General features: G+C 53.1%; 10 protein-coding genes across 10 annotated transcripts; 5 read left to right on the forward strand and 5 right to left on the reverse strand.

Annotated features, from left to right (window-relative positions):
• Positions 1-354: 354 nt before the first annotated feature.
• Positions 355-1,945, reverse strand: ACRALDRAFT_1046289 (uncharacterized protein). Its single transcript, XM_071015444.1, has 5 exons — positions 1,615-1,945; positions 1,231-1,506; positions 1,127-1,171; positions 962-1,064; positions 355-897 (listed from the first exon to the last, which is right to left on the reverse strand). Exons 1-5 carry the CDS (start codon positions 1,696-1,698, stop codon positions 788-790), a joined length of 618 nt encoding a protein of 205 aa, XP_070879564.1. The 5' UTR covers positions 1,699-1,945; the 3' UTR covers positions 355-787.
• Positions 1,946-2,701: 756 nt separating this feature from the next.
• Positions 2,702-4,573, reverse strand: ACRALDRAFT_1059665 (uncharacterized protein). The gene is made up of 3 exons (XM_071016078.1): positions 4,125-4,573; positions 3,210-4,046; positions 2,702-3,100 (listed from the first exon to the last, which is right to left on the reverse strand). Exons 1-3 carry the CDS (start codon positions 4,368-4,370, stop codon positions 2,789-2,791), a joined length of 1,395 nt encoding a protein of 464 aa, XP_070879565.1. The 5' UTR covers positions 4,371-4,573; the 3' UTR covers positions 2,702-2,788.
• A 279-nt stretch (positions 4,574-4,852) lies between these two features.
• Positions 4,853-6,261, forward strand: ACRALDRAFT_2015557 (uncharacterized protein; the record flags this gene model as incomplete). The annotated part of the gene is made up of 3 exons (XM_071019807.1): positions 4,853-4,972; positions 5,036-5,135; positions 5,174-6,261. The coding sequence occupies 3 exons, from the start codon at positions 4,853-4,855 to the stop codon at positions 6,259-6,261; spliced, it is 1,308 nt and encodes a 435-aa protein (XP_070879566.1).
• Positions 6,262-6,309: 48 nt separating this feature from the next.
• Positions 6,310-6,729, forward strand: ACRALDRAFT_205522 (uncharacterized protein; the record flags this gene model as incomplete). The annotated part of the gene is made up of 3 exons (XM_071021735.1): positions 6,310-6,366; positions 6,456-6,538; positions 6,588-6,729. 3 exons carry the CDS (start codon positions 6,310-6,312, stop codon positions 6,727-6,729), a joined length of 282 nt encoding a protein of 93 aa, XP_070879567.1.
• A 53-nt stretch (positions 6,730-6,782) lies between these two features.
• On the reverse strand, positions 6,783-8,603 carry ACRALDRAFT_2097050 (uncharacterized protein; the record flags this gene model as incomplete). The annotated part of the gene is made up of 3 exons (XM_071022809.1): positions 6,783-8,218; positions 8,303-8,419; positions 8,474-8,603. Coding segments are annotated over 3 exons (1,683 nt in total), but the record flags the coding sequence as incomplete, so codon positions are not given.
• Positions 8,604-10,257: 1,654 nt separating this feature from the next.
• On the forward strand, positions 10,258-12,966 carry ACRALDRAFT_1017665 (uncharacterized protein; the record flags this gene model as incomplete). Its single annotated transcript, XM_071014739.1, has 3 exons — positions 10,258-10,425; positions 10,508-12,761; positions 12,854-12,966. Coding segments are annotated over 3 exons (2,535 nt in total), but the record flags the coding sequence as incomplete, so codon positions are not given.
• A 3,564-nt stretch (positions 12,967-16,530) lies between these two features.
• Positions 16,531-17,368, forward strand: ACRALDRAFT_2039171 (uncharacterized protein; the record flags this gene model as incomplete). The annotated part of the gene is made up of 2 exons (XM_071020936.1): positions 16,531-16,554; positions 16,640-17,368. 2 exons carry the CDS (start codon positions 16,531-16,533, stop codon positions 17,366-17,368), a joined length of 753 nt encoding a protein of 250 aa, XP_070879570.1.
• A 60-nt stretch (positions 17,369-17,428) lies between these two features.
• Positions 17,429-18,043, reverse strand: ACRALDRAFT_205517 (uncharacterized protein; the record flags this gene model as incomplete). The annotated part of the gene is made up of 7 exons (XM_071021733.1): positions 17,429-17,439; positions 17,478-17,557; positions 17,608-17,659; positions 17,696-17,822; positions 17,871-17,931; positions 17,967-17,992; positions 18,023-18,043. The coding sequence occupies 7 exons, from the start codon at positions 18,041-18,043 to the stop codon at positions 17,429-17,431; spliced, it is 378 nt and encodes a 125-aa protein (XP_070879571.1).
• A 928-nt stretch (positions 18,044-18,971) lies between these two features.
• On the reverse strand, positions 18,972-20,179 carry ACRALDRAFT_1059661 (uncharacterized protein). Its single transcript, XM_071016077.1, has one exon. It carries the CDS (start codon positions 20,068-20,070, stop codon positions 19,411-19,413), a length of 660 nt encoding a protein of 219 aa, XP_070879572.1. The 5' UTR covers positions 20,071-20,179; the 3' UTR covers positions 18,972-19,410.
• Positions 20,180-21,531: 1,352 nt separating this feature from the next.
• Positions 21,532-23,046, forward strand: ACRALDRAFT_1066936 (uncharacterized protein; the record flags this gene model as incomplete). Its single annotated transcript, XM_071017402.1, has 1 exon — positions 21,532-23,046. One exon carries the CDS (start codon positions 21,532-21,534, stop codon positions 23,044-23,046), a length of 1,515 nt encoding a protein of 504 aa, XP_070879573.1.
• Positions 23,047-23,962: the final 916 nt, after the last annotated feature.

The following is a 23,962-nucleotide window of genomic DNA, read 5'->3' on the forward strand; positions in this document are numbered from 1 at the left end:
GGTGCAATCTGGACCCAGGTCCATGGGCAGACGTTTGAGTGGGTTCGATGGGAGGCCGTTCAGTTGGACCTCTATCAATGTCCTCGACGGGACGACGGGATGCTATGCAACCCACGAGCTCAGGTCAGGATTCCTCATCAGCCTCATCAGGGCGACATTGTATTCGTACCTATTAATAAGGCGAGTCCATGTGGCGCATGCGACAATACAGTAGCCGTTGCTTGAGGGACACTAGCTGTTTAGCACTAACATTAGGTACATTGATTGAATGTACTTGACCGCCCTCTCCTTCGTAACAATGGAAGACAACCTGGAATGGAATTGACCTACGAAGTACCTATTTCGGGTATTTACACTGCAAATTGTCAATGTTATGAATGTATTTCAAACTGTTACTATGGCTTTAATAACACCTTATCTTCGTTCAAATGGTAGCTTTAAGATTGGCATGGCGGCGAAGACAGAGAAAACGAGAGTGGCTGGGCGCACCGAGAGCACTACGAAGTACCTTGCGCATAAAGACAGCAAAGGGAAACAAGAGGAACTGAGAATTATAATTCGCAAAACCGAAGAACACCCAAACAACAACCTGTACCACAAAGAAAATGCTACATCCAAGTCCGACATCTGCCGGCAACCCTAGACCGTCTGGATTTGAATGTGGTGTAATGACGAAAGAAAGTGCGCGCCCGTGTTCCAACCATCCATCCGTGCATACGTCCATTATGAGGCTCCCGCTCCTGTCGTGCAACAAGTCGCTTTGCCAGCAAGCTCATCATCATCTCCGCTAACAAGCACATCCGTCACGGTCGTTCTCGATATGGATGTTGATGGGGTCCTGGAAGTCGCCGCTGAATTCTTCCGATTCTTCTTGGGCCAATGCATTGCGCGCGATGACTATATGGCAGACGTATCAGTAACAATGAATCTGCGGGCGAAAGGAACGAACAAACAAACATACCCTCAAAGGCCTGCTCAACATTAATGGCTTCCTTCGCACTGGTCTCAAAGTAGGGGATTCCACCCTTGGACTGGCAAAAGGCCATTGCGCGCTTAGTAGAAATCTAGATCATAATTGTCAGCGCATGTATTGAACGAGATGATATGCTTCATGACGATGACCTACCGCTCTCTTGCTCTCCTCAACATCGATCTTGTTTCCAAGCACAACCTGCAGGCGGACCACAGTTAGCAAAAGCCAGGGCGTGCCGATCAGGGGACATCACTCACAAAAGGAAAGTTGTCCGGGTCTCGCGGGGAAGCCTGGATCAAAAACTCGTCCCTCCAACTATCCAACGCATCGAAGCTCTTGGAGTTGTTAACATCGTACACGAGGACGCAGCAGTCAGCTCCCCGGTAGAAAGCGACGCCTAGAGACTGGAAGCGTTCTTGCCCGGCCGTATCCCAGAGCTGCATTGTAACTTGTCGGTCGTCAACCAGGACTTCCCGCGTTAAAAAGTCCGCGCCGATCGTCGCCTTGTAGCTTGCGCTGAATTTCTTGTTGACCTATGAACCCCAGAGTCGCGTCAGTAAGACCGTATGGATCCAGCGAACGGGGGTCGCTCGAGCGACGTGGTGTTTTTCTGGTCCGTCGGATGGGATGCGGATGCGTACATATTGGTTCATCAAACTCGTCTTTCCCACACCGCTATCGCCGAGGATAATGACTTTGAGAAGGACCTTCTTTCTGGACGACATGGTGGGCAACTGGCTCAATCCTATTCTTGGACAGCGGCGGCGGCTGGGCAGCTTCTGTTCTGCTCGGGTTCGGGAATGCAACGATATAAGCGTGTGTCGCGGTGTAGTCTCCTTCTATCCGACTAGGTCGGGAAGATTTTTATTGCCAGGAGTGGTAGTCGAGATGCTTTGATGGTGGATTCAAGGTTCGAGGTGGAGGAGGTTCGCGGGCGTCTGGGCTGGTGAATGCTTTAGCATGAGCTCCTCCGTCTCAGGTTGAAAGCAGCCTAGTGCACTAGCACAGGTATCTGGGAAGTGGAGAAGCGGCGAGAGTAACGGAGCCACGGCGCTAAGATTTTCCATATTTGATGTCATAGTTGAGGTAGGTAGGCAACATGAAGTATTAGTCAGTGGTGTCTCGACTTTGTACGTACCTACCATATAACCCCTGTTTAATTGTGTTAAAGGTACTTGCATTACTTGCCTTATTAGGCAAGTAATGAATCCTCTCGAAACGTACCTATACTAACACACCCGGGCCTTATATAACCTAATCAATAACATAACTATAACATGCAACGTACAACGTACAACGCCCCTATACGAACCCTACGCTTAAAGCAGCCGTACGAAGTATATAACGTACCCTGCGTGGGAGGCAGTTCCTATGAAGTTGTTGACGCGGTCAGTTGCTTGCTCGTTGGTAAGGAGCTACAAGGTGGATTGACAGGATACTGAGTCCCCCTGGTTTGGTACATCTAAACCCCTGTATTTTATATAGAAAAACCCCTGCTCTTAATGTATCTACTTGTACTCTACTCCCCTTATTATCGTGATACTATTGGTTTATTTGGATCCGCAAGTACACCGCAGACAGTTAAACAGGGGTTAGAGTGTACCACGTATGGACACCGTACCTTATCAGCCAACACCACGGATAGCAAGCATAGGTACATACCTACCTAGTAACCATATATCACCAAAAGTACTTCGTGCGAAGTAAACTGATTCCCACACATGATACATGTATCAAATCCGCCGCCAAACAAAAGTCACCTAATGGCACAGAACAGTAACATAATTTTCATAGTCATCTTCCTTTACATGCCTGCTATCTATCCTCACTACCCATCGCCCCCCCGACCTCAACCTCCTCCATTCCATTATCCTGGCTTTCATGGTTGATGAACAGAAACGACACAACCACCACGGCCGCCCCGATCCAGTACAGCAGGGTCGAGTACTGTCCGTACTGGATCATCTCTCCAACCAAAGATAGCGGAATCGTCAACGACAGGCCCACTGTTACCACCAACGGCGTCGTGAGGAGCATTGCATACGCCCACGATATGTCGCTTATGAATGATCCGATCGCGTTCACCATGATGATGGCCCATATAGTCCCCGTGGGCGGCAATTGGAACTATTCGAGTAGAAAGAGTCAGCAATGTCCTCGACCTTTTTTGTTCCTCTTTTCTCATCTCCTTTTTTCTGTTCGCCTCGGGGCCTGTTATCTCGAGAGCACAACTTACCCGCTCAAAGCCAGTCCAGTGAAAGACGAAGAAAAGGGGCCATAGCAACAACAGGTTAAACGTCCCCACCAACCCGAAGAACAGCTGCATATCCATCCTCTCCTCGCTGCCCACCTTGCGCTTCAAAACCGTCACGTATACTCCGTAAATAACGGCGCTCAATAGCGCCATCGCATCGCCAACCGCCAGTTCTCCCGGCGTCTTGTGCGGGAACGAACCTCTGTTCTCGTCCCGCGAGCCAGAGAGGTTCAACGTCGACACCAAGGCCACCCCGGCCAGCGATGCCAGCACCCCAAACAGCTTGCGCCTTGTGAAGCTCTCGATCCCCATGGCCGCGCCCAGCAATAGCGTCCACACGCTGCTCGTCGATGTCAAGATGGTCACGCTTGCCACGCTCGTGAACTGCAGACACGCTGCCGAGAGGTAGTTGGCCGTGAACCACAGCAAGCAGAACTCGAGGCTGAGAGTCGCCGTTTCCCGCAACGTCAACTTCCCATCTCCCACATAGCCGTCTCGCACCCTCCCGTTTGGTTCTGTAGCCGTAATGTCCGTGGTGTCCCTGCCGGCACCGAGACCCTCGACATTGGGCTCGTCGTCGACAAGCAGCCGTTGCCCCGCTGTTTCGTCTTCGTCCTGGTCTCCCTGGTCGTGAACGTCCGTCTGCTTGCTCAGCAAAGCCTGTTCGTGCCACGCTCGCGACAGTTCCCGCCGAGCGCCAGATGCGCCGTGGCGCAACAGGTATCGTACCGGCATCGGGATGAGTGCAATCGCAAAGATGGAGGTGTTAACGTAGACGACGAAGAACGGCTTGTCGTATGTGCTGTCGGAAAAGATGTACTGCTCGTAGTCTCGCGGTTAGAAACGACCACAACAGCAAACAAAAAGAGAGAACGTAGTCAAGGCTTCCACGCTTACCGAATTCAGAAAATTGGACAAGGTCCAGAGAAAGACCGTCAGAAGAAGGCAGCTAATCCCCAGCGTCCGCCGTGCGATGCCCGTCAGAAACAACCTCTCCCGCCAGCCTGGGGGGTCTCTGCTGATCCTGTCCACCATGTTGCCGTGACTGTCGCTCGTGCGAGTCCAGGATGGATTGGACCGTCTCGATTGGTAGGCATGGTCACAGCCGTCCGCGACCGACCTCAGAGGGTCGGTGGGAACCATGATTGCAAGCTCCAAGGGGAGTGGTCGTTTAGTCTCCCCGGTTCCTCATCCGAGACATATTTGCCTTGGTCCAAGTGTAATATTTCGCTAGAAGTTGTATTGCCGGGGGGACGTTCCCGTAGATGTGGTGGTGAGCAACCTCCTGGTCCGTTAGTTGCACAGCTGCTTGGACGGCTTCAAGTTGTTACTCCGTAGGGCCAAAGAGGTACGGTTGAGGATAATGGCGGGGCCTGTTTGATAGCGGCGGACTTGGCCAATGGAATTGCCCGAGTCATCAGCGAATACAAGCTACAATTCTTGATTACATAAGGCGTCACCATAACCTCACGTGCCTTCATCTAAAATGACGTCTTTGGTCGCATGTGATGAGTACCCTGTCATCCCCTGTCTTGTCCTGAACCCTTGTACCTTGTCTTCGGTTGCATCTTCCCTAGTGTACGAATATCTCCTCGGCTGACTTTAGGTACCTTTGTGTGATCGAGATGTACATGGACAAGACGATGAAACCGTTGCAGAAGAACATTCTTTCTCAAGTAGGTAGCATATCATTCCCTATAATGCCAACCTTTGTCATCCATCTTCGGACCGGCGTTCTCGCACTTGTTAGGTACTGAACCGAGTCGAAAGAATTTCTGCTTTCATACTACACTCAACCTCACCTTGAGACCGACGTGACAACTCCACCTGGATATAACAGTGGCCACCCCTCACGCAACTGGAATGACTTTGCTATCGCCTGGTCACTTTCTTCGCCATTTTCTCCCGGTCCTTTTGGGGCCGTTATCACAGAATGTCTCCCGCAGATGCCTCCAATGAGCGTCTCTTAGCAGAGTCGATCAACGCAGCAACTCGGAGAGTTCATGCCCGCCTCAACAAGCTCATCATGGCTCGCCTACCCTTAGCTTTGCCGCCTCACGCCCAAGACCCCTCCATCTACCTATCCGGCCTTCTTCACATCACCCCAATATACAGCGCCTTCGAGTCTGCTTGGCAGACCCTATTGCGACCTCTCACCGAGCCCGACTCGTACTTGCCCCATGAAACCGCCATCAGCGAGCATACTCGCTCCCTTCTCAGTCGTCCCTATCTACCAGCTCTCACGCGCTCCGACCAGCTCCGTGCCGATATCCATGCCCTCACCGGCTGGACTCCCCATCAAATAGAGGAACAGCTTGCCGTGGTTTCTCAGAGCGGGGCCTTGGCTAAATTCATCCAACATATCTCTTCCGCCATCGATGAACGTCCTCACGTCCTTCTTGCCTATGCCCACACCCTCTACATGGCCCTCTTCGCCGGCGGTCGTTTCATACGCTCTATTCTGGAATCAGCCCCCCGGGACACCTTCTGGTCCAGGCCCTGCACCCACGTTCAGCTCGGCAACGCTTCTACTGCAAACCACCCATCCCAACAACGAACTCCCACGGCCACATTCAGCGCGCAGCACGAGGAGGATGATTTTGACCTTCCCCTGGCCTTCTTTCGCTTCTCCACCCCTGCCGACGGCGAAGATCTCAAAAAAGAGTTCAAGGAACGCCTCGCCTCTATAGAGCCTCTTCTCACTCCCGGCGAGCGCCATGATATCGTCCAGGAAGCCATCTGCATCTTTAACAACATGTTCTCCGTTGTCGCTCAGCTCGATTCATTGTGCGGCACCTTGAGTCTTGGTGATGCCGCTATATTGGGAAAGAGCAGCTTTGAGGGGCCGGGAAATATGTCGGGCTCGGGGATGTCAAAGGCCTCAGAGAAGCGCTCCTTCGACCCCGTCACCCCTGTCAAACCAATGTTCCTCTCCGGGGTAGGCCTAATCGTGCCAGTGGCTGTTCTCTTGGGGGCCTATTACCTCATGAGAACGCAATCGAGTAGCGAGGAGACGGGCGCTGCAGAAATATGATGAGAGGATACTAAGATATAGAAGCGTTGCTAAGTTACGATCGTCGGTATGTCGTCGAAGGAGCCGAGTCCGACCATCCTCCGGCTTTTCAACTTGGGTGCTGCTGTCTTCTTACGAGTTAACGAGGCATGAATGCACATGATACCCCCTCTTAGCATTCCGGAATATAGATTCTTATTATGCCATACACCTAGCCAACCGTGTTCTCTGACCCATCTATGAACACCACAAATTCACGTCCCAGAGTATACCATTACTACTCCCAACACCTTGATTCGTTCCATCTAAAACATACATGGGTATAGTCTAAACAAAGCCAGCCCCAGACACCGACGCAAGCTACCCCTGAACTCACTCGGGGGAAAATATGAAAAACAAAGAACAGGACAAAAGTTTGTCAATGCCATTGTCCAAAGCGCCGTATCCATACCCGGGATTCAGAGTAGCCTTCCCCTGAAACCGAGATGAGTATCCCAAAAGAAAAACAATGTCCAGAAACGAAACAGACAACATAGCGCCCGCTAATAATGAGGAGTATCATCGTCATCTTCATCCCAGGAATCCCGCTCCGTGTCGCAACGGCTGCGCGTCTCGGCCCAGCCTGACCTCCATCGCGCGCCACCAAAGTCGCCGGCAAGGCGCAGATCGCGGGCATCATGAACCCTGTCGCCTGGGAGGTTGTCTTCAACTGCCTCTTCTTGCCAATGGCGTGCCGTAAAGTCGTCCGAGATGGTGACCAGCTTACCCTCGCTCGTCCAACTGACGCCCGTCACTTCACGATTGTGGGCGTTTCCGAGGCGCGCGCCGTTGGTAACGGTAGGGATGCTGGGGTTGCTCTCGCCCCGCGGCCCGCTGGTCGTACGGGACGAGACGGCTCCGGCTACGCCTCCATTTGCTACAGCCGGGCCGAACCTGTCCTTGGACCGGCTCTCGCCGCACCACGCTTCGCGCATGATACTCTCGTCCGTCGGGAAGACGAAGGCGGCCCGGTCTCCGCTGCCGACTGCGAGTAGCTCTGGGCCATTCCCGATTCGGTGTGGCCGTAGCGAGCAGCGGATGTAGAAGGAGCTCACATTGAGTTCTGGGTGCCGGAAGCAGTACATGGGTCCCAGACCTTGCTTGGCCGTGCCGGCTTTCTGCCGAGGCGGGCGAGTCGAGAGCTCGGGCGCCTGCCCTAGTATGAGATGGGCCGTCGAGTAAGTGTAGATGGCGCTGTCTTTGCACACAGCGTACAGACGAGAGCCGTCCGAGCCCAGTGCTAGCGACGTGAGGCCAAATGGACGCCACTTGTGGGTGCTGGGGGCCTCTGTGACAGCCAAGGGGACGGAATCCGGTTTTCTGCGTGGAGTGATGTAACGGGTGTCCCACAGCTTGATGCCGGCATTGGCCTCGCAGGCTGAGAGCAAAAGGTGCTCCCGTCCTGCTGGCATCCACTGGAGAGCTGTCACTGAAGCTCCCCTTGTATAGCCGTCGATGACCCGCGCGTGTGCGTTGCCGAACGTGTTGACTGGTCGGGCAGCGACGCCCGCAAGGGACGGGTTCCGGTGATTGTAGGAAGAAGAGATGTACGTTGTGAAAGTCGCCGCGGGGCCTGAACTGCAGCGGATATCCCACAGCTGAATCTTGCCCTGACGGTCCGACGTAGCGATGACATTGCCATTCGCCTGGCCAGGCTGGAAGGCTACACGCCGCATGGAATGTTCGTGGCCACCGCCCAACTCGACGGCGACCGTCTGGGACATGACATCGATGACCTTTCCATTGTAGTCGCCGCACGCTGTCGCTAACCGGAGGTCGTCGTTTGAAAAGGCAAGGTCCATGATGGCGTTATCATGGGCTGGCATGACGGCCTTGAGCTTCCGCGAGTTGGACTGGACGTCGGTGGGGTCGGAGACTGGAGAGTTGTCGATGAGCCGGATGTACCCTTCCTCATCCCCGATAGCCGTTACCGCCTCATCTAGGAGAAGTTAGCAACTCCAGGTGCTTAGGCCAAAGTGAGAGAAGGAAAGAAAAGGAGGCCGGGAATAATAGTCAAACGTACCGTGACAACTCGCCACACAAAAGGGGATTGTCACATGGTGTCCGCCTCGTGCTTGAGAGAAGCATGTATATACGTCTTCTGGGCGAGAGAAGAACTTGGATGTCTCAACACGCCCATCTAAACTTGTATCAGCAACTAGCGGCCATTTGGCTTCGATATAAGACAACCCACCATGAGCAGGGTATTCGATATGTTGTCGTCCCGGACGAGAGGTCATGCCTTGTTCGCGGAGAAGCAGCTGGGCTCCGAAGCCTCGGTTCCGCAGCTGCAAGACGGGTCTTGGCGTGAAGCCCGGGATCTCCTATGAACATGTGAGCATACTTGACATTTTCACTCGGAAAGACCTCAACGGCGTACCATTTTTTCTGGAATGGGAACGGCGGGCTGCTTGATAACAGGGGCCGGAGGCTGGATTTCCTTGTCGACATGGCGCTGCTGCTTGAAGAATTCGCCCTGATCGTCTGTCAACAACCGTACCATCAAGATAAAAACCATGATGCCCAGTTTAGTGTACTTACCAGAGTAGTAGTTCTTCTCGAGTAGCTAGAACTCTCCGGCCAAAGGATAGACGAAGCCGGTTCCTTAGTCGTCCGTTCCGCCACGAGTCCCTGGTCATTTCTTTCTAAACTTCTGTGTTTCAAAGTGGTAGGAGCCTGGGCATCGGGCTCTTCCGATTCAGAGTCTTCAGGGACCCCTATTGCTCTCTCAAGAGAAAGAGAGCGGGTCGATGCCGAGCCGAAAAGGATGTTCGAAGACGGAAGGAGCAAGGGGGAGAGGGGAGGCGGGAAGTCGACCTCCATCAATGACTCCCCAGCGGGTATATTTAGTTGTTCTGAGTGCGAGTCGTCGTGCTCCTCCGCCCTCGTTGCGTCATCGGAGGGCTCGACCGCTGTCAACCCAAATCTTAAACGCCGTGTTGGTGTCGATGGTCCCAAGTTATATGCATGTCGAAGAGATTCAGTGGATGCGGATTCGTAGAGAGGTAGGGTGCTAGTTGAAGTTGTGTTTCGATTTCGGTAGGCATTAGTGTGAGGCACTGGGTCTTCGAGTCCCCGTTTCCGCTTGTTCGATTGAGATGGAGTGGCGACCTCGTCGTGTGTGGATATCGTGCCGTGAACGCAAGGAGGTGAGGATAGAATCGGAGCATTCTGACTGGAAGCAGACGGGGTAGATTGTATATTGAGAGAGGCGGCACTGGTGTCTCTCAAAATACGACGCCCCACGAGTTCGAATCCCCTTTGGCTTTTAGGAGTGAAGAACTTGGCGAACTTTCTCGGGGTCAGGACAGGTTTTCGCCGCTCCCTCCGAGCACGCTTCGCCTCTGGCGACCCCTCTCGCAATGGAGACGAAGGGGCCAGCATTGTGACTGGAGATGAGGGAGGTAGTAGGCCATCGCTTGGAGGAGGACTGGCCAAGCCAGTATATCGTCCGCGACCAGCCATTTTGCCCGACGCACCCAGGCCAGGAAGTAGTTAATCGAGTGTGTGTAGAGCAAGTTATGCGAGAGGCTCCAGTCAGTCAATGTCGTATAGAGACGTTTTGAGGACGATGGTAAAGAAATATCGAGTCTTGATTAATAGGACGTAAGGCTCAGTGTATATAAGATGGATGATGGTAGGAGGGAAGAAGTGATTAAAGTACGTAGTGCCCAGGAGACACGACCCTTCCCAGCCGGCACTTTACGCGATGAGAAGCGCGTGGAACGCGTCTCCCGGGTCCACTTTCTCGGCGGCCCCTGCTCTAATGGGTCCGTCTCCACTCTACCCCTGCACGACTGGTCCCTGTACATTCCCTGACCGAGACCTTTTATCTCCACGTGACTCTTATCTCTTTATGCCAAGATTTCAAAATTTCTAAACTTCTGTGACGGGAAAAGTAGCGGGGAGCAGGTTGTCTCGATACCATCATTCGCCGTTTCTTTTCTCCTTGGCCTTTGCCTCCCATAGCTTTTCGCAATGGGTACCCAGAAGAAACACGGCAAGGGCCGTCTCGACAAATGGTATAAGCTCGCCAAAGAGAAAGGGTACCGAGCTCGAGCAGCCTTTAAGCTCATCCAGTTGAACAAGAAATATGGCTTCTTGGAGAAGAGCAAGGTCCTTCTGGATCTTTGCGCGGCACCTGGTGTGAGTACTTGAGACAACCAGCATCGTAATTTCTTGATTGTCTTCACTTGCGGACTATTTGCTGACATCTTTCTTCGTGTAGTCATGGTGTCAGGTTGCCGCCGAAACAATGCCTGTCAACAGCCTAATCATTGGTGTTGATCTCGCCCCCATCAAGCCCATTCCCAAGGTGATCACCTTCCAAAGCGATATCACGACGGATAAGTGTCGCGCGACAATCCGGCAGCATCTCAAGACATGGAAAGCAGACACGGTGCTCCACGATGGAGCTCCCAACGTGGGTACTGCGTGGAATCAGGATTCGTTCAACCAGGCGGAACTGGTGCTGCAGTCCATGAAACTCGCCACGGAATTTCTGGTTGAAGGCGGTACTTTTGTCACCAAGGTCTTCCGGTCCAAAGATTACAATCCCTTGATGTGGGTCTTCAACCAACTCTTCACCAAGGTCGAAGCAACGAAGCCCCCGTCGTCCCGAAACGTCTCGGCCGAAATCTTCGTCGTCTGCAGGGGTTACAAGGCCCCGAAGCGCATCGACCCCCGTTTCCTGGATCCGCGCGCCGTTTTTGCCGAGCTCAAGGGCCCAGCGCCCAACAACGAGGCCAAGGTCTATAAGCCCGAGGTAAAGAAGAGGAAGAGAGAAGGTTACGAGGAGGGGGATTACACGCAGTTCAAGGAGATTGCAGCCAGCGAGTTCATTCAGACGACCGACCCGCTGGACATACTCGGCAACTACAACAAACTTTCCTTCAAACAACCACAGAACGGAGACGTCGCATTAGCGGCACTGGAGAAGCTCCCAGAGACAACGGAAGAAATCCGCAACTGTTGCGAGGACCTGAAAGTGCTCGGCAGGGGAGATTTCAAGCTCTTGCTCAGATGGCGCCTCAAAGTTCGGGAGATATTCGGTCTGGCCACCAAGGCAACTGCCGAGGCACCGGCTCCTGGGGATGAGGAGGTTGCTGAAATCGAACCGATGGACGAGGAACTGAGGATCCAGGAAGAACTACAAGCCCTCAAGGACAAGGAAAATGCCAAGAAGAAGCGAGAACGGAGGAAAGAGAACGAAAAGAAGCAGAAGGAAATTGTCCGGATGCAGTTGAACATGACGGTTCCCATGGACATTGGTATGGAGCAGAGTGGCCCCATGGGCGAGGATGCCATGTTCTCTCTCAAGATGGTCGACAAGGCCGGTGCCGCAGGGCGTCTAACTCGCGGCAAGATGGCCATCCCCAAACAGTCCGAACCTAGCAGAGATAGTGGCATTGGGTCCTCGGGCGAGACAGACAGCGAGAGCGACGATGACGGTGATCGTCTAGAACGAGAACTCGATAACATGTACGAGCACTACAGGGAACGGAAGGCAGAGGCAGACGCTAAGTATCGCGCGAAGCGGGCACGGGAAGAGCACAATGACGACGAATTCGAAGGCTTCTCGGCCGGGGAGGATGGGAAGAGCGAGGATGATATTGATCTTGAGGATGATAGTAGCGACGAGTCGGACGACGAGGCGAGCGATGGTAGACCTTTGGTGACCGACCTTCAAGGTGCTGAGCAGGAGGGGCATCTTTCCAGGAGAGCGCAGAATTTCTTCAGCCAGGACATCTTCAAGGATATTCCGGGCTTAGTGGACGACTCCGCGGAAGAGGACGCCAAGGTGAAGGACAAGGCGAAACTCAACGGCGACGAAGAAATCGACGACGCGGCAATCGATGCCATGATCGAGACCGCCAAGGCCAATGCAAGCAAGGAAGCCAGGTCGAAGAAGACGGATGGGAAAGAAACGGAAAAGAAGAAGGAGGAGGCCGACGATGAGGAGGACGGCGGGTTTGAAGTTGTCAAGCGCACGGAAGACGACGACGACTGGGAAGACCAAGACAAGCGGCGCGCAGACGGGACGCTCGACATCGACATCATCACGGCGGAAGCAATGACGCTGGCGCACCAGCTCGCGACGGGCCAAAAGACGTCCCACGATGTGGTCGACGAGGGCTTCAACCGGTACAGCTTCCGGGACCGCGACGGGTTGCCCGAGTGGTTCATCGACGACGAGGTCAAGCACGACAAGCCGATCAAGCCCATCACCAAGGCGGCGGCGGCAGCCATTAAGGAGAAGCTCCGGGCCTACAACGCGCGGCCGATCAAGAAGGTCCGCGAGGCCAAGGCGCGCAAGAAGTTCAAGGCGGCCCAGCGGCTCGAGAAGCTCAAGAAGAAGTCGGACATGCTCATCAACGAGGAGAGTATGACGGAGAAGGAGAAGGCCGAGGCCATTGGCAGGATGATGGCCAAGGCGAACAAGGTTACGCGCAGGCCCAAACCTACGATTGTCGTCGCTAAAGGTACCTTTGCCCGTTTTCTTTTTTTCCCTGCTTTTGTCTTTTCGTTTTGGCGACTAGATTCTTATTTGATCCGTGCTAACTCCACGTCACAGGTATCAACCGCGGCGTCAAGGGACGTCCAAAGGGTGTCAAGGGCCGATACACTATTCTGGACCCGAGAATGAAGAAGGACCTGAGGGCACAGAAGAGGCTGGCGAAGCGCAAGAGATGAGCGCCAAGTCAAAGCGGTATGTTGTGGTTGTGGTATGATATACAAGCAAGCCTGCACAACAAACTTGTATGTATGATTGCATTCGGCCTATCAACTTCAAACGAGCGGAATTTTAGAGACGCGTGCACATGAGCAAACTGCTACGAATGCTTGCTTGCTTCTCGTAACTCCTGGCATGCACGGTTCAGGGCGTAAATCAGGATAGGTTGTGTTGCTGCCATGGTCGTACTGAAGTTGTCAGGGGGTTGAGGTTGCCCTCCCGGATCGAAGAGGCGTATGTGCCCTCTGGTGTCCTGGGCATACCACAGGGCCAGGTTTGCGCTTCGTCACGCAATGATCGATGAAGACATTTATCTGGGATGGACGAGTAGATAGCTTGAGTGGCGACAATGACAGAAGAGAGACGACCAAAACAAGTTTCAATGCGCAGTCCCAAATAGGAGAGTTGCCAAGCCTTGCAGCCTGCCGTCTTGCGTCGCATCCCTGGTTCCAACTTGGCCATGGCTTTCAGCTGGACAAGCTACCAACTTGTAGATCGGGAGATCTTCCATTCCTTGACATGTCGAGAGATGCAGCCAACCGATTGGATGGATATTTTCCGTGGTATCTACCTCGGCCCTGCAGGTACTCTACAGGCACTGCGGTACAGGTTCGTCTCATACGACCCATGTTCCGGAAGTGTGCTGCTTCCCTCCGTGAAAGGCGTCGGTCTTTACTCCCTGCTATCATGGGGTTATAAATGAGCTTGCTCGGAACCTCTCGCTGGACTGCCTGCCTTCTACTTTCTGGGGATTGCTCTGGCTTCGTAGCTCGAGGAATGGGAGAGTTTTGTAAGGTTCCTGGTGAGAGCAGTTGATAATTCTCGATCCCGTTCGAACGAGAGCACCTCGTCCTCGTCTTGGCCTTGTACCGCAAGATTTGACATGTCCCAACATTTGACCTTGTATGAGAAACCATCACTACTTTCGCCCAATCATCCGTTCGTTACCTACCTTGGGCAAGTCCTACATGCCACCAGGAGGTATGAACGTCAAGAGTAGCAGCGAGGAACAAACAACATGGCACCGCGTAACTTTGTTGTCATTGACAAAATTCAATGTCCGACAGACCAGGAAAACATAGAACGGCAGGGAGTCGAGAAAGGATCCCACGCTCACTCGAACGCTTCTACCAATCCGAGGTGCTGTCGCAGGTAAATAGGTATGTAGTCGTGTGGTCGGCGACAATACCAAAACCCAGGGCTTCGTTTATGTCTTACTGTCTTCAAGGTCTCTTCCAAGACCCACCTCACCTGCCACCGGGAAGCTGACGGATGTATGTATGTGTCACACGAGGGGAAATCGAGCGCCCATGTCACAGCCTTGGCATTGCACATTGGGAGAGCGGGGATAATATGCAGCCATCGCGTGGGCAAGTGGCAAGATCGTGACCTTGTTAAGCTGAGAAAAGTTGAACACCAAGAGGGAACAGATTCTGGTGAGACTGCGGGGTTTAATAATGGGTAATTAAATACCGTACCTACCTAGGTACCTTGGTTAATACTAGCCACGTCTTTCAGTCCTGCCGTCCAAATGGGGCCCACCGTACTCAGCGGGACATTGGTAAAGACGTGGACCTACAATGTACAACGTACTCAGTACGGAGTGATAGTTCGATGAGTGCAGCAAGCATGTACTGTTATGGGCAGAGAAAGCATACAGATAGGAGCTGAATCAAGATATGTACGTACAGGTTGGTGGCGTGCGCGTGGAAGATGAGTTGTATGTACTTCGTACTGGGTACGGTACCTGCCGAGGCAAGCCACGTTCCATGGCAGTGGGTGGCGGTCGATTGACATGCAGAACAATTGGATCGTAAAGTGCAGCACGGCATGTTTCTGCCCTCTTTCCCATCTTCTCCCTTGTCCTTTCCTTCCCGAGGTTTCGGTTGAGACAAGCCCTTCTGCTTCTTCGCCACACCACGAACCACACCTACCTATCCGACCTGGGTGCCCGAGTCAGCGACATCAGGCCAAGCTGAGATTTGTTGTTCGCACTTCAGCTTCTCTCATCTCTTAATATATCCGTTGTTACGCTTGGCCGCCGCGACCGGCCATTGGGCCGTGCCCCTCCTCCTCCCAGCTAATTAGAGCGCATGCTTCGTTCTGTCTACTGTCCACGAGCAGCACATGCTTCCGCTTTGCTGGATTCCTTTCTTCCGCTATGGCTCAATGCTGTCCCTGTCCTTTTTCCATGTATGCCAACAGAAAACTAACCCCCACTATCTCTGTCTCTCGCCCGAGAACCGGACCACGGACACGGACTCTTCTTTCGTCGCGAGCCTCCGCTGTTTCCAAAAAGATGGGTGGAGGTGTGGATCTTAACCACTCCCTCGTCTCTTCTATTCCCCGCCGCTTCAGCTGGCATGATCCTCACCGACTAACGATTACCTATACGGTTCGGACATGTCTATCCGCTTAGCGTGACAGGACGGGGGGTGGAAACTAGACAAACATAGCGTAAGGGGTATGGTCTGGCCACGAGGAGGCGATACTGACGACGACGACGATGGCCTTTTCGGGACTCGTCCCGTGGACAGAGTAGGGTAATCGCTCCTCAGGCACTGGACTATCGACTTGCGGCTCTCCTCTTCGCATGCATTCCTTCACCCCACCAACTGCTCCGTTTGCTGCTGCGCATCGTCTGATATGCCCCCTGGCCCCGTATCTGCGTGGCCCTACTCGGTACTCTCCTACGAATCCTGCAATCTGTCTACCAAACCCTTTGCTTCTCTTTGGAGCCACTCAGAGACCCAGTTGTGCTTTCCCAGGCTTCGGTTCCCAACGAGACCCCACATTACACACTCCTCGACATGCGGCCACTCCCTCGCCATTACTGCCTCATCCAGCTTGTGTTGTGCCGGCAGGCTAGATCCCTGCAGTGATCGAGTTAGCAACGAGACTGACTTGCATCTTGCCGTACTAGGTGCCTGTCACTTGGTGGTCGAGCTGCTCTGTCTCCCTCGCTTGGTTCAGTATCGTCTCTGCCCCTCTCTCTATTGTATGGCACATATATGTATATGTATATATATACACATATCTTCCCTTGTCTCCATTGTCTATCCACCCCTAACTCGTGTCTAACCCCTCAAGCACCTCCGACTACGCCTTCTCGGCTTCTAAGCCGGCCACGTTTTCGAACGGCGCAGAACTGCTCCTACGGTGTGTAGAGTTGAAAGGTCCCTGGCTTCGGCGAAACGGCACGCCACCCCTTGCTTCATAACACGCCATAACAAGCCACAGCCGCACTCGGCTTACCACCTACCATTGTTACGGCACTTGCACCGTGTGTCAACGTCATCGCCTCAAGAAAGCGTCTCAGGGATTGTTCAAGTGTGCGACAATAGCCCATGCTGCGAGCCTCTGCGACACTCGACGCCATCCCATCGGTTTTTGGTCTCTCGTGGGGGTTCCCTTCCATCTGAAGGTGGTCACCTTTTCCAATCCTTCTTCCAAGTCGTCTGGATCAAACAACTCTCGAATCCCCTGACAAGCCCCTTACCCCTGAGGCCCGCAGACAAATGGACCCCTCCAGTGGCGCCGTGGTAAGATGTCCCTCGCTTCAGTTGCTGCGCAGAACTCCATCTTCCCTCCTGTGGCTAAGAGCTCGGGCCTAACATTGAACCCAAGCCCTTTGAGGACCCCGAGTTCGACGTGCTCGAATGGTACCCTCATTTTCAGTCTTGCGTACGCTACTTCCTGGACCACGCACAGTATGACGGGCCCATCCAGGCCTTTGCCGCTTTCCTCAATATCAAGCTCCCATGCCAGCAGCTACAGAACCCCGTCTTCTCGTACAAGCCAGCCGCTTCTTCGCCCGCGACAGTAGCCGCAGCTGCTGCCGCAAGGCACCCGTCGGCGCATCCCGCAGCGGCTTCGGCTGTACATATGCCAGGGTATGCCGCCTCCCCGGGTATACCGGCCCCTATGGTCTCGCCTGGCCCCAATGTCATCTCCATCACGCCCTACCTTCGCCGCTTGGTAGCAATGGGGCTCGACTCCCCGGGAATTCTGCACGGCTTCTTTGGTGACGACTGGGTGGCCGGCATCGGCCGCTTGCACGAGGTTGAGAGGCGCAACTATCTCTTCGCCGCCAAGAGCCGCCCCTGGCTGAGTGTCAAGGACTCCTACGACATGGGCGACGGCCAGTACATTCCGTATCTGAAGCCACTCCAGGGCCCCTCGGAGAAAGAGATGCGCGCCGCCGACGTGAACTGGAGCGAGTGGCTTAGCGTCGGGGATCGTCAATGGAAAGAATGGATGGCCATGGAGGATTGGGTCATAGGGCCGCGAGCACCCGAGGAGCTTCGCAGACCGGGCGGCGCCGACGGAGCACATATCAAGATGGAAGATGATTGAGAAATTACACCGAGGATATCATAGACCACCCGATTGGACTGGAACTATTCAAGTTTCTTTTCACACGGCATCTTGGTCGGTATGACTTCCATTTATATCACGCGTTTACGATCAGGCGTTGGGGGTTTTCGAGCAGTCGTTTGTCTTTTCTTTGCATTCAAAAGCGAGTTCAGCAGGTATTCATCTTGCCTGAAAAAGAACTTTGCGGCTATATCACGACGAATCACGACAATCACGACATCAATTCTATGAAAACACGCCAGTGGGAGTTCCGTCGCGATGCCGGTGTTTCTGACAAATGTCTTAAAACTATTATTCTGCTCTCACGATCACTCGGCATCCCATCAGAAGCATAGCCGATGAGATGAGTACGCGCAAATTGGGTAATACGGAGTGGACTACTTATAATTTCCGCATCCGGACGCCATTGAGAAACAATAGTCCCACCGTTCAGCTGCAAGCAGTCTAGTCGGTAACCGGGACTAAATCCGTGAATGGCAACACTGCGAGATTCTTGTCTTACGTGGTGACTCGATGCACGAATAGCATTGTTGATTTGGACACTTGGATGTCGTTGTCTCAGCCCTTGTCCACGGACTTGGTGTCCCGATATGTGTTAGTGGGCTGGTAATCAATCAGCCGAAGTTAGTCCACGGTGGGGAGGTGTTCGGACATGTACGAATAGAAGGAAAAAAAGAGGAAAGAAAGGGAAATACAAAATTAAGCGAAGAGGGGGAAATATATTACAGATTATCTATCATAAGCTTCACGGCAAGATACCTTGATTCTCTCTCCTAAGATTAAAGCAAGTGAACCAAAAAAAAAAAAAAAAAAGCCAAAGAAACATACAACACCGGGTATTCGCTGGTCGTCACCGACCCAACTACTAATCCGGCCCTCACTGGCTTATCTATGGGAGAGCGGACGGGATCCCGAGCTTTCCAGTGGGTATGGTCGTATGTGACAGTACTTTGTAAGGAAAGCTCTTATAAGGGCTCTGGAACAAGAGGCACAAAGGAAAACCAAAAACCAAAGTACAAAAACATACACCGGGTATTCTCTGGTCTCTGGACGACAGGTCGACCGCAGTTCTCTGCCCGGCTGGGATGGACCCTTCACCCATAAAATGCACGTAACAGAAAGGGCCTACGATTCGAACAGGCTGTCCATACTGAGTAGAAGAGACAACACCCACCGTTAGGCCAAATCGGTGATTGGCCGGGGAGATTGGAAGTGAAAGAATTGAACTGAACCGCCTTGTCAACCTTGAAGCTCTGTCCAGATGTAAAGATTAACCATATATATATATACCTTACTTATAAAGGGCCCCTTGAGATACACGTCATAGACGGCTTTCCTCGAGCATATGGGCATTCCTCCGGCCAGGGATGAGATGATCTACAGTCAGCTCAAATTTGGGGGCACTGATAAGAGTATCTAGCTGTGGTTTACTTCCATCCCATGAAACATGGAGGCTAGGCGACGCACGGTCATGGCTGCTCGAGAGAGAGGGGCGGTCACGCTTGTTCTATGAGGGTTGCTCGAAGCTTGAGGCTGGGACTTCAGAATCCCCGTGATACGTAGCACTGAGAAATGGAGGGCAGAAGATGTATGTGAATAACGAATTGGACAGATGATAGCAAGAATGTTCAGGTTATCCGTTGGAGACAGGGTGGGCAACTATGCCTCGAGATAAAGAGGATGGACGCAGCCGAGTCTCAGCCCGTTCCAAACTTGTCGTTGACAAGCATTATGGCTAGCCCGCTAAGACAGCAAGAAGGTTTTCAGGGTTAGTGGACGAGAGGCCAGATGATGGGTTTGGGTGGTATTGTGCCGAGGGGAGATGATCTATGGACAGGAGAATAGGAGACGAGAGAGTTGTCGTCTTCGAGACCGGCTAATCCAGGGGCTGCCAATGGATGACGGCAAATGGTGGCCGCTGTGGGCTGTAAGGGTCCTGTCCTGGCAGTTCTCCCATTCGTAACGATGTATGAGAAAGCCCATGGCGTCTGAACATCACAAGGGACGTCGAACCATCTCATTCATTCCCCCTCGAGAGCTTTCAAGATCAATGCCCGCGCCCTGTCGCTCAGGTCCATCCCCAACGCAAGCTCCCGTCCGCGGTCGCTCATCTTCCCCCACGTCTTGCGCAGGATGCCGACCATCTTCTCCTCGTCGATCCCCTCGCGCTTCTTAAAGTCCTCGAATTGGTCGTCCAGGAACACGAGGCAGGCCACGTCCTCGAGCACCTGCGTTTCGGCGTCCGCTCCCGTGCCGCCCCCCTTGCCCAGCCCTTCCTTGCGGATCAGCGCCGCCACCCGCGCAACGTCCTCCTCGGGCAACGGGGGCTGGATGGCCGGCGACGACGCTAGCAGGGTGGCCACCTGCTCCGCGCCCTGGGCCTTGAGCTTGGCGCGCCAGGTGAGGTAGCCGGGCCGGGTCATGGGGTAGCTGGACCGGGGTGTCTCCCAGCGGCGGAAGTGCTGCGCTCGGCAGGCCAGCTGGAGGGCCGGCGAGGCGTCCGGGCACCGGGCGGCCAGCCATCGCGTCATTTTCTGGGCATAGTGAAATTCGTACGGTATGGAGGGTGTGGCTGTCGTTGGCCTCGGGTCTTCCTTGTGAGCGTCGTCTATGAGCTCGAGCGCTTTCGCGTAGTTGGCGGGAAGAGGGGGGAGAGAGACGGGGTTGCCTTGGGTCGCCATGATGCTTTGTCTTGGGCGGTTGAAGTTGCTTTTTGGAGGGTTTTGTTCTGCTCTTTTCCGTTTTGTTTCGGTTTCTGTTCTATTTCCTTATCGCTAGATTGGGATATCGACTCGTACGATCAAGTGTTGGGTCTGAATAGGAAAATGAGAAAAATATGTAGTATGATGGATGAGTCAGCCGTTTGGATGGTTCTGTCTTTATTCAGACGACATTCCCCTCCCGGCCCCTTTCCCCCTTTTTCCCCCTTAAAATCTCGTGACTCGGTCGAAGTTAATGTCACATCGCCCCTTGATAACCATCTCCTGGGACTTAGAGTCTGGCCTACCATTCGAAAGCAAGCGGTTATGTAGTACCATGCCGCTCATCGTCCTTATAAAGGCTTCAAAATTGACATTTTGATTCGATGCTTCCCAGAGAGCTGGTTAGTTGCCCAGTAGTAGCATGGTGTCAAAAATGGTATGTTGTGTGATCTCTTGGGAGGGATATCCCACGGCCTCGACGGTTGCCTCCACGGCTGCTGGATGTCCTCTGGGCATCCATCATAGCCTAGCCCATGTACGATCGATATATCGTCATGCTATGTTCTTTCTTAGGTCTATTTGCCCGGCAATGATATGTTATGTTATTACTATGGACTATGTTACCTTCTTCAGCTTCTTTGTTACGTTCTCTCCCTGCCAGTGAGCCCTCCTTACAGATGCCTCGCTCCTGCCCTCTATACTGGCCAGCGAACTGCCTAATCACTTGAGTAGATTTTGAGCGCCTATTTAGCATCAAAACCAACACGCGTTCCAGTCATGTCTCGTAAGGGGTCGCGTACTTGCCGGCATATTATCAGTTCATAAACAGGCTATCGCGTGCTTGCCTTGTATTTATCTATGCTTCTTTGACATAATAGTAATAACTGACTTTGAGCACTGGGAACTTCTTATTACCTGTTCCTATGAAAGAAATTTTACCAACCTTTTTTGCTATATCAAACTCCTGCTATTATGTGGAAGGACCTTGCTACTTTCAAGCACACAGCGCATCATCACATTGCAGCATCACCCTGAATCTATTAAGGATATCATATTTCTTTTATCGAGATATTGCTGTGAGCATCACACAGGTAATTTCACCCTAGTTTACCTCCTCTATACATCACGGCCCTTTTCCGGAGACCTTGCCGAGTTAATAGGCATGACCTTGACTAACTATCACTCTTTCGACGATAGTTCCCGGGATTCGGCATCAGTCAAAGGCATTCCCTTCTTTCATACAATTCATCCTAATACTCCCTACTCTTCTTGCCTGGTCAAGCAGCCTGAGAGACGTAAGCATTTTACCTATCGCTTCAATTCGGGTTCCTTGCTTATCCCCTTGTCCCCAGGCCCCATCATTGCATGAGATGGACTGCCCGTGATTAGGACTCGCGTCGCTTGCTTTACATAGCTAACATTAACTCTAGGCTCACATCAATGGGTAAATCTAGAGACAAAAAAGCCCCAGTTGGTGGCACTAAGAAGCCAACAAAGGCCCCAGCAAAGGAACCCGAGTACAGAGTTTCTCTTACCAACACCATTTTGGGAATGAACCCTTTGATTCCAGCCAAGACGAGCCTGCAAGGTAACCAGGAAAAGACGGATGTGATGCATGGGAAGAAGGGGAAGAATGGTTGCAAGCAGCTGACGGTGGCGGCCGTTGATGAGAACACCTCTGGTGAAAGCTCCGCGGAGTCCAATGGGACCGAATCCAGCTTCGTCGAGGCTAATGCCGCCGCCGACGGTACTGATGGGGATTTAAAGATCACCGAGCAACTCACACAGCCCGTCGTTTTAAGCGAGACTTCCTCCAAGGGGGAAAGCTTCGCTGCGAGCAGCCCCGATGCTCCGAAGCCCAAGGACGAAGAGACGCAAGTAGACGATGAGGGCGTTGAGGCCTCGTCTATTTCCGACGGGAGCACCTGCACCATTTCCGAAGCCTCGTCTTCGACTCCGCTCATTGTTGATGACTGGACCATGTCCCAAGATGCCATGATTCTCGGAATGAAGGAGGACAACGCGACTTGGGCTGAAATCGGAAGCGCCATTGGCCGGGGAAAGAACGAAGTAAAGAAGCGTTATCATGAGCTCAAGGTGAAGCAGGCCAACGAAGTAGCCGGTATCGGAAAGAGGAATATCGACCTTGTGGTCAGTGCTCCTGTTGACAAGGGCAAGAGGAGGAAGATGGCCGGGTTGGTTGCCCCTCCTCCCTCCGAGAACACTACCGAGTCGGAATCCGAACCGAGGGACGGCAGCGGGACAGAAGAAGGAGGCGTCGCCAGCATCAGCAGTGGTGACCTACCCGGCAAGTTGTCCAAGCATGTCAACTTCACCGACAGCGAAGAAGAATCCGAATTTGGGGAATCTGAGGAAGAAGAGTATGAGGAGGACGATGATGATGAAGAAGAAGACGAAGAAGAGGAGGAGGACGAAAGTGAGGATGAAGAGCGAGATGACTTCTACACGTCCTTGTCCTACACCTCCTCATCCAGCGACGACGAAGACGGCTATGATGCAGACGACTACGACCCATACGGCCCCATGGACCCCATCGCCTGGGAACGCGAGCGCCGGCGCCAGCAACGCTTCGTAGAGCGCCACCTCTGGGCCTCCCTCTACAACAACGCCGGCGCCAACCACCCGGCCGAGCAGGGCTTCTCCAAGCGCGACCGCGCCATCCTGGCCTCCCTCCACGACCGCGCCGTTGCCAACCGCTACCTGGAGATGCAGGCCAACTTCTTCAACGCCACGGGGCGCATGGTGCCCCTGCACCTCATCCAGGCCAAGCTCGAGGGCCGCACGCCGACCGAAGAGGAACACATGCTCCCCCGCGTCGCGCGCTTCCAGGCCCGCGTCGCCAAATGGAACCACGGCGTCGCCAGTCGTGAGGAGCTGCTGGACCCTAGCGTCGCGAGCGATGTGCCGGTTGATGCCCTGCGGGGCGATGAGTGAGACGAGCCGGCTGTCTGCTCCACCTCACTTGGCCTTTTCCCATTCTATTTGCTTTTGACCCTTTTCTTTCCTTTTTCTTTCCTTTTGTTGCCCCGGGGGGAATGTTACGGGGAATTGACGGCTTGTGGGATTCGGTGGCCGCATCAAGAACGACTGATTTCGAGGGAAATTTTTCTTTTTGCTATCATTCAGTCTCCTTGCTGTTACCTTTTTTGCCTTCTCTCATCAAAGCAGTTGTTTACTCGGCTGGTTCACAGGATTGGGCTACTTGCCATTCGGAGAGGCTCTCGTTTGGAGACACTAAAAGCTGCTACGTCTGTCAGTTGGTAGAGAATTTTGGGTGATGGCAGATGGACGATCTCGGGCAAGATTTCTCTTGGGATTGTATTTGGGAAACGGGAGATGATAATCCAGGGTCAACATGTCAGGAAGGCAAGGCAGCCTTTCCCCTAGCTGTCCAATTCGTAATTTGCGGCTAAAGCAAGTGGGAAACATCGATGCCAGTAGAGCAACAGGCGATACCCAATGCATAATACACAAGGTGATACAGAGTTGAGAAGTTGTGTCACATCCGTGCATGTCCAAGGGGATGAAGACGAAGCTGGCCCCCAAATTAATGCTTTGAAAACAGCGCGATGCCAAACAAAAAGGTATCTTCACGGCAAAAGAAATAGGCCAAGAAAAAAAGAGGAAGCAAAAGAAAGAAAATAAAAGAGACATGTCGTCCATAATAATGTCAAGGGTATCGAGCGAGTCGACAGGTGGACAGAACAGAATTTCGCGGCAGCGGAGAGCGTATGCTCAACTTTTCGATATACAGCGAAAGTGCAAATTAGAGATTGGCAAAAGAAACTTTAACACGCTATGCTTTTGGGTCAACCCACTCCAAGGCGCCCCTGCAGATGCTCCGTCCCGA

Source organism: Sodiomyces alcalophilus (genome assembly GCF_042370955.1).
Source record: "Sodiomyces alcalophilus JCM 7366 unplaced genomic scaffold ACRALscaffold_1, whole genome shotgun sequence".
In the NCBI taxonomy this organism is placed as follows: domain Eukaryota; kingdom Fungi; phylum Ascomycota; class Sordariomycetes; order Glomerellales; family Plectosphaerellaceae; genus Sodiomyces; species Sodiomyces alcalophilus.

Excerpts from the sequence above, each read along its gene's own strand:
- ACRALDRAFT_1046289 (XM_071015444.1), bottom strand. The coding sequence starts at position 1,698 with ATGTCGTCCAGAAAGAAGGTCCTTCTCAAAGTCATTATCCTCGGCGAT. Across the intron at positions 1,172-1,230 it reads ACCCGGACAACTTTCCTTTT|GTTGTGCTTGGAAACAAGAT; the intron begins GTGAGTGATGTC and ends GTCCGCCTGCAG. Across the intron at positions 898-961 it reads TGTTGAGCAGGCCTTTGAGG|TCATCGCGCGCAATGCATTG; the intron begins GTATGTTTGTTT and ends TCTGCCATATAG.
- ACRALDRAFT_1059665 (XM_071016078.1), bottom strand. The coding sequence starts at position 4,370 with ATGGTTCCCACCGACCCTCTGAGGTCGGTCGCGGACGGCTGTGACCAT. Across the intron at positions 4,047-4,124 it reads TGTCCAATTTTCTGAATTCG|TACATCTTTTCCGACAGCAC; the intron begins GTAAGCGTGGAA and ends GACTACGAGCAG. Across the intron at positions 3,101-3,209 it reads ACTGGACTGGCTTTGAGCGG|TTCCAATTGCCGCCCACGGG; the intron begins GTAAGTTGTGCT and ends CTACTCGAATAG.
- ACRALDRAFT_1059661 (XM_071016077.1), bottom strand. The coding sequence starts at position 20,070 with ATGGCGACCCAAGGCAACCCCGTCTCTCTCCCCCCTCTTCCCGCCAAC.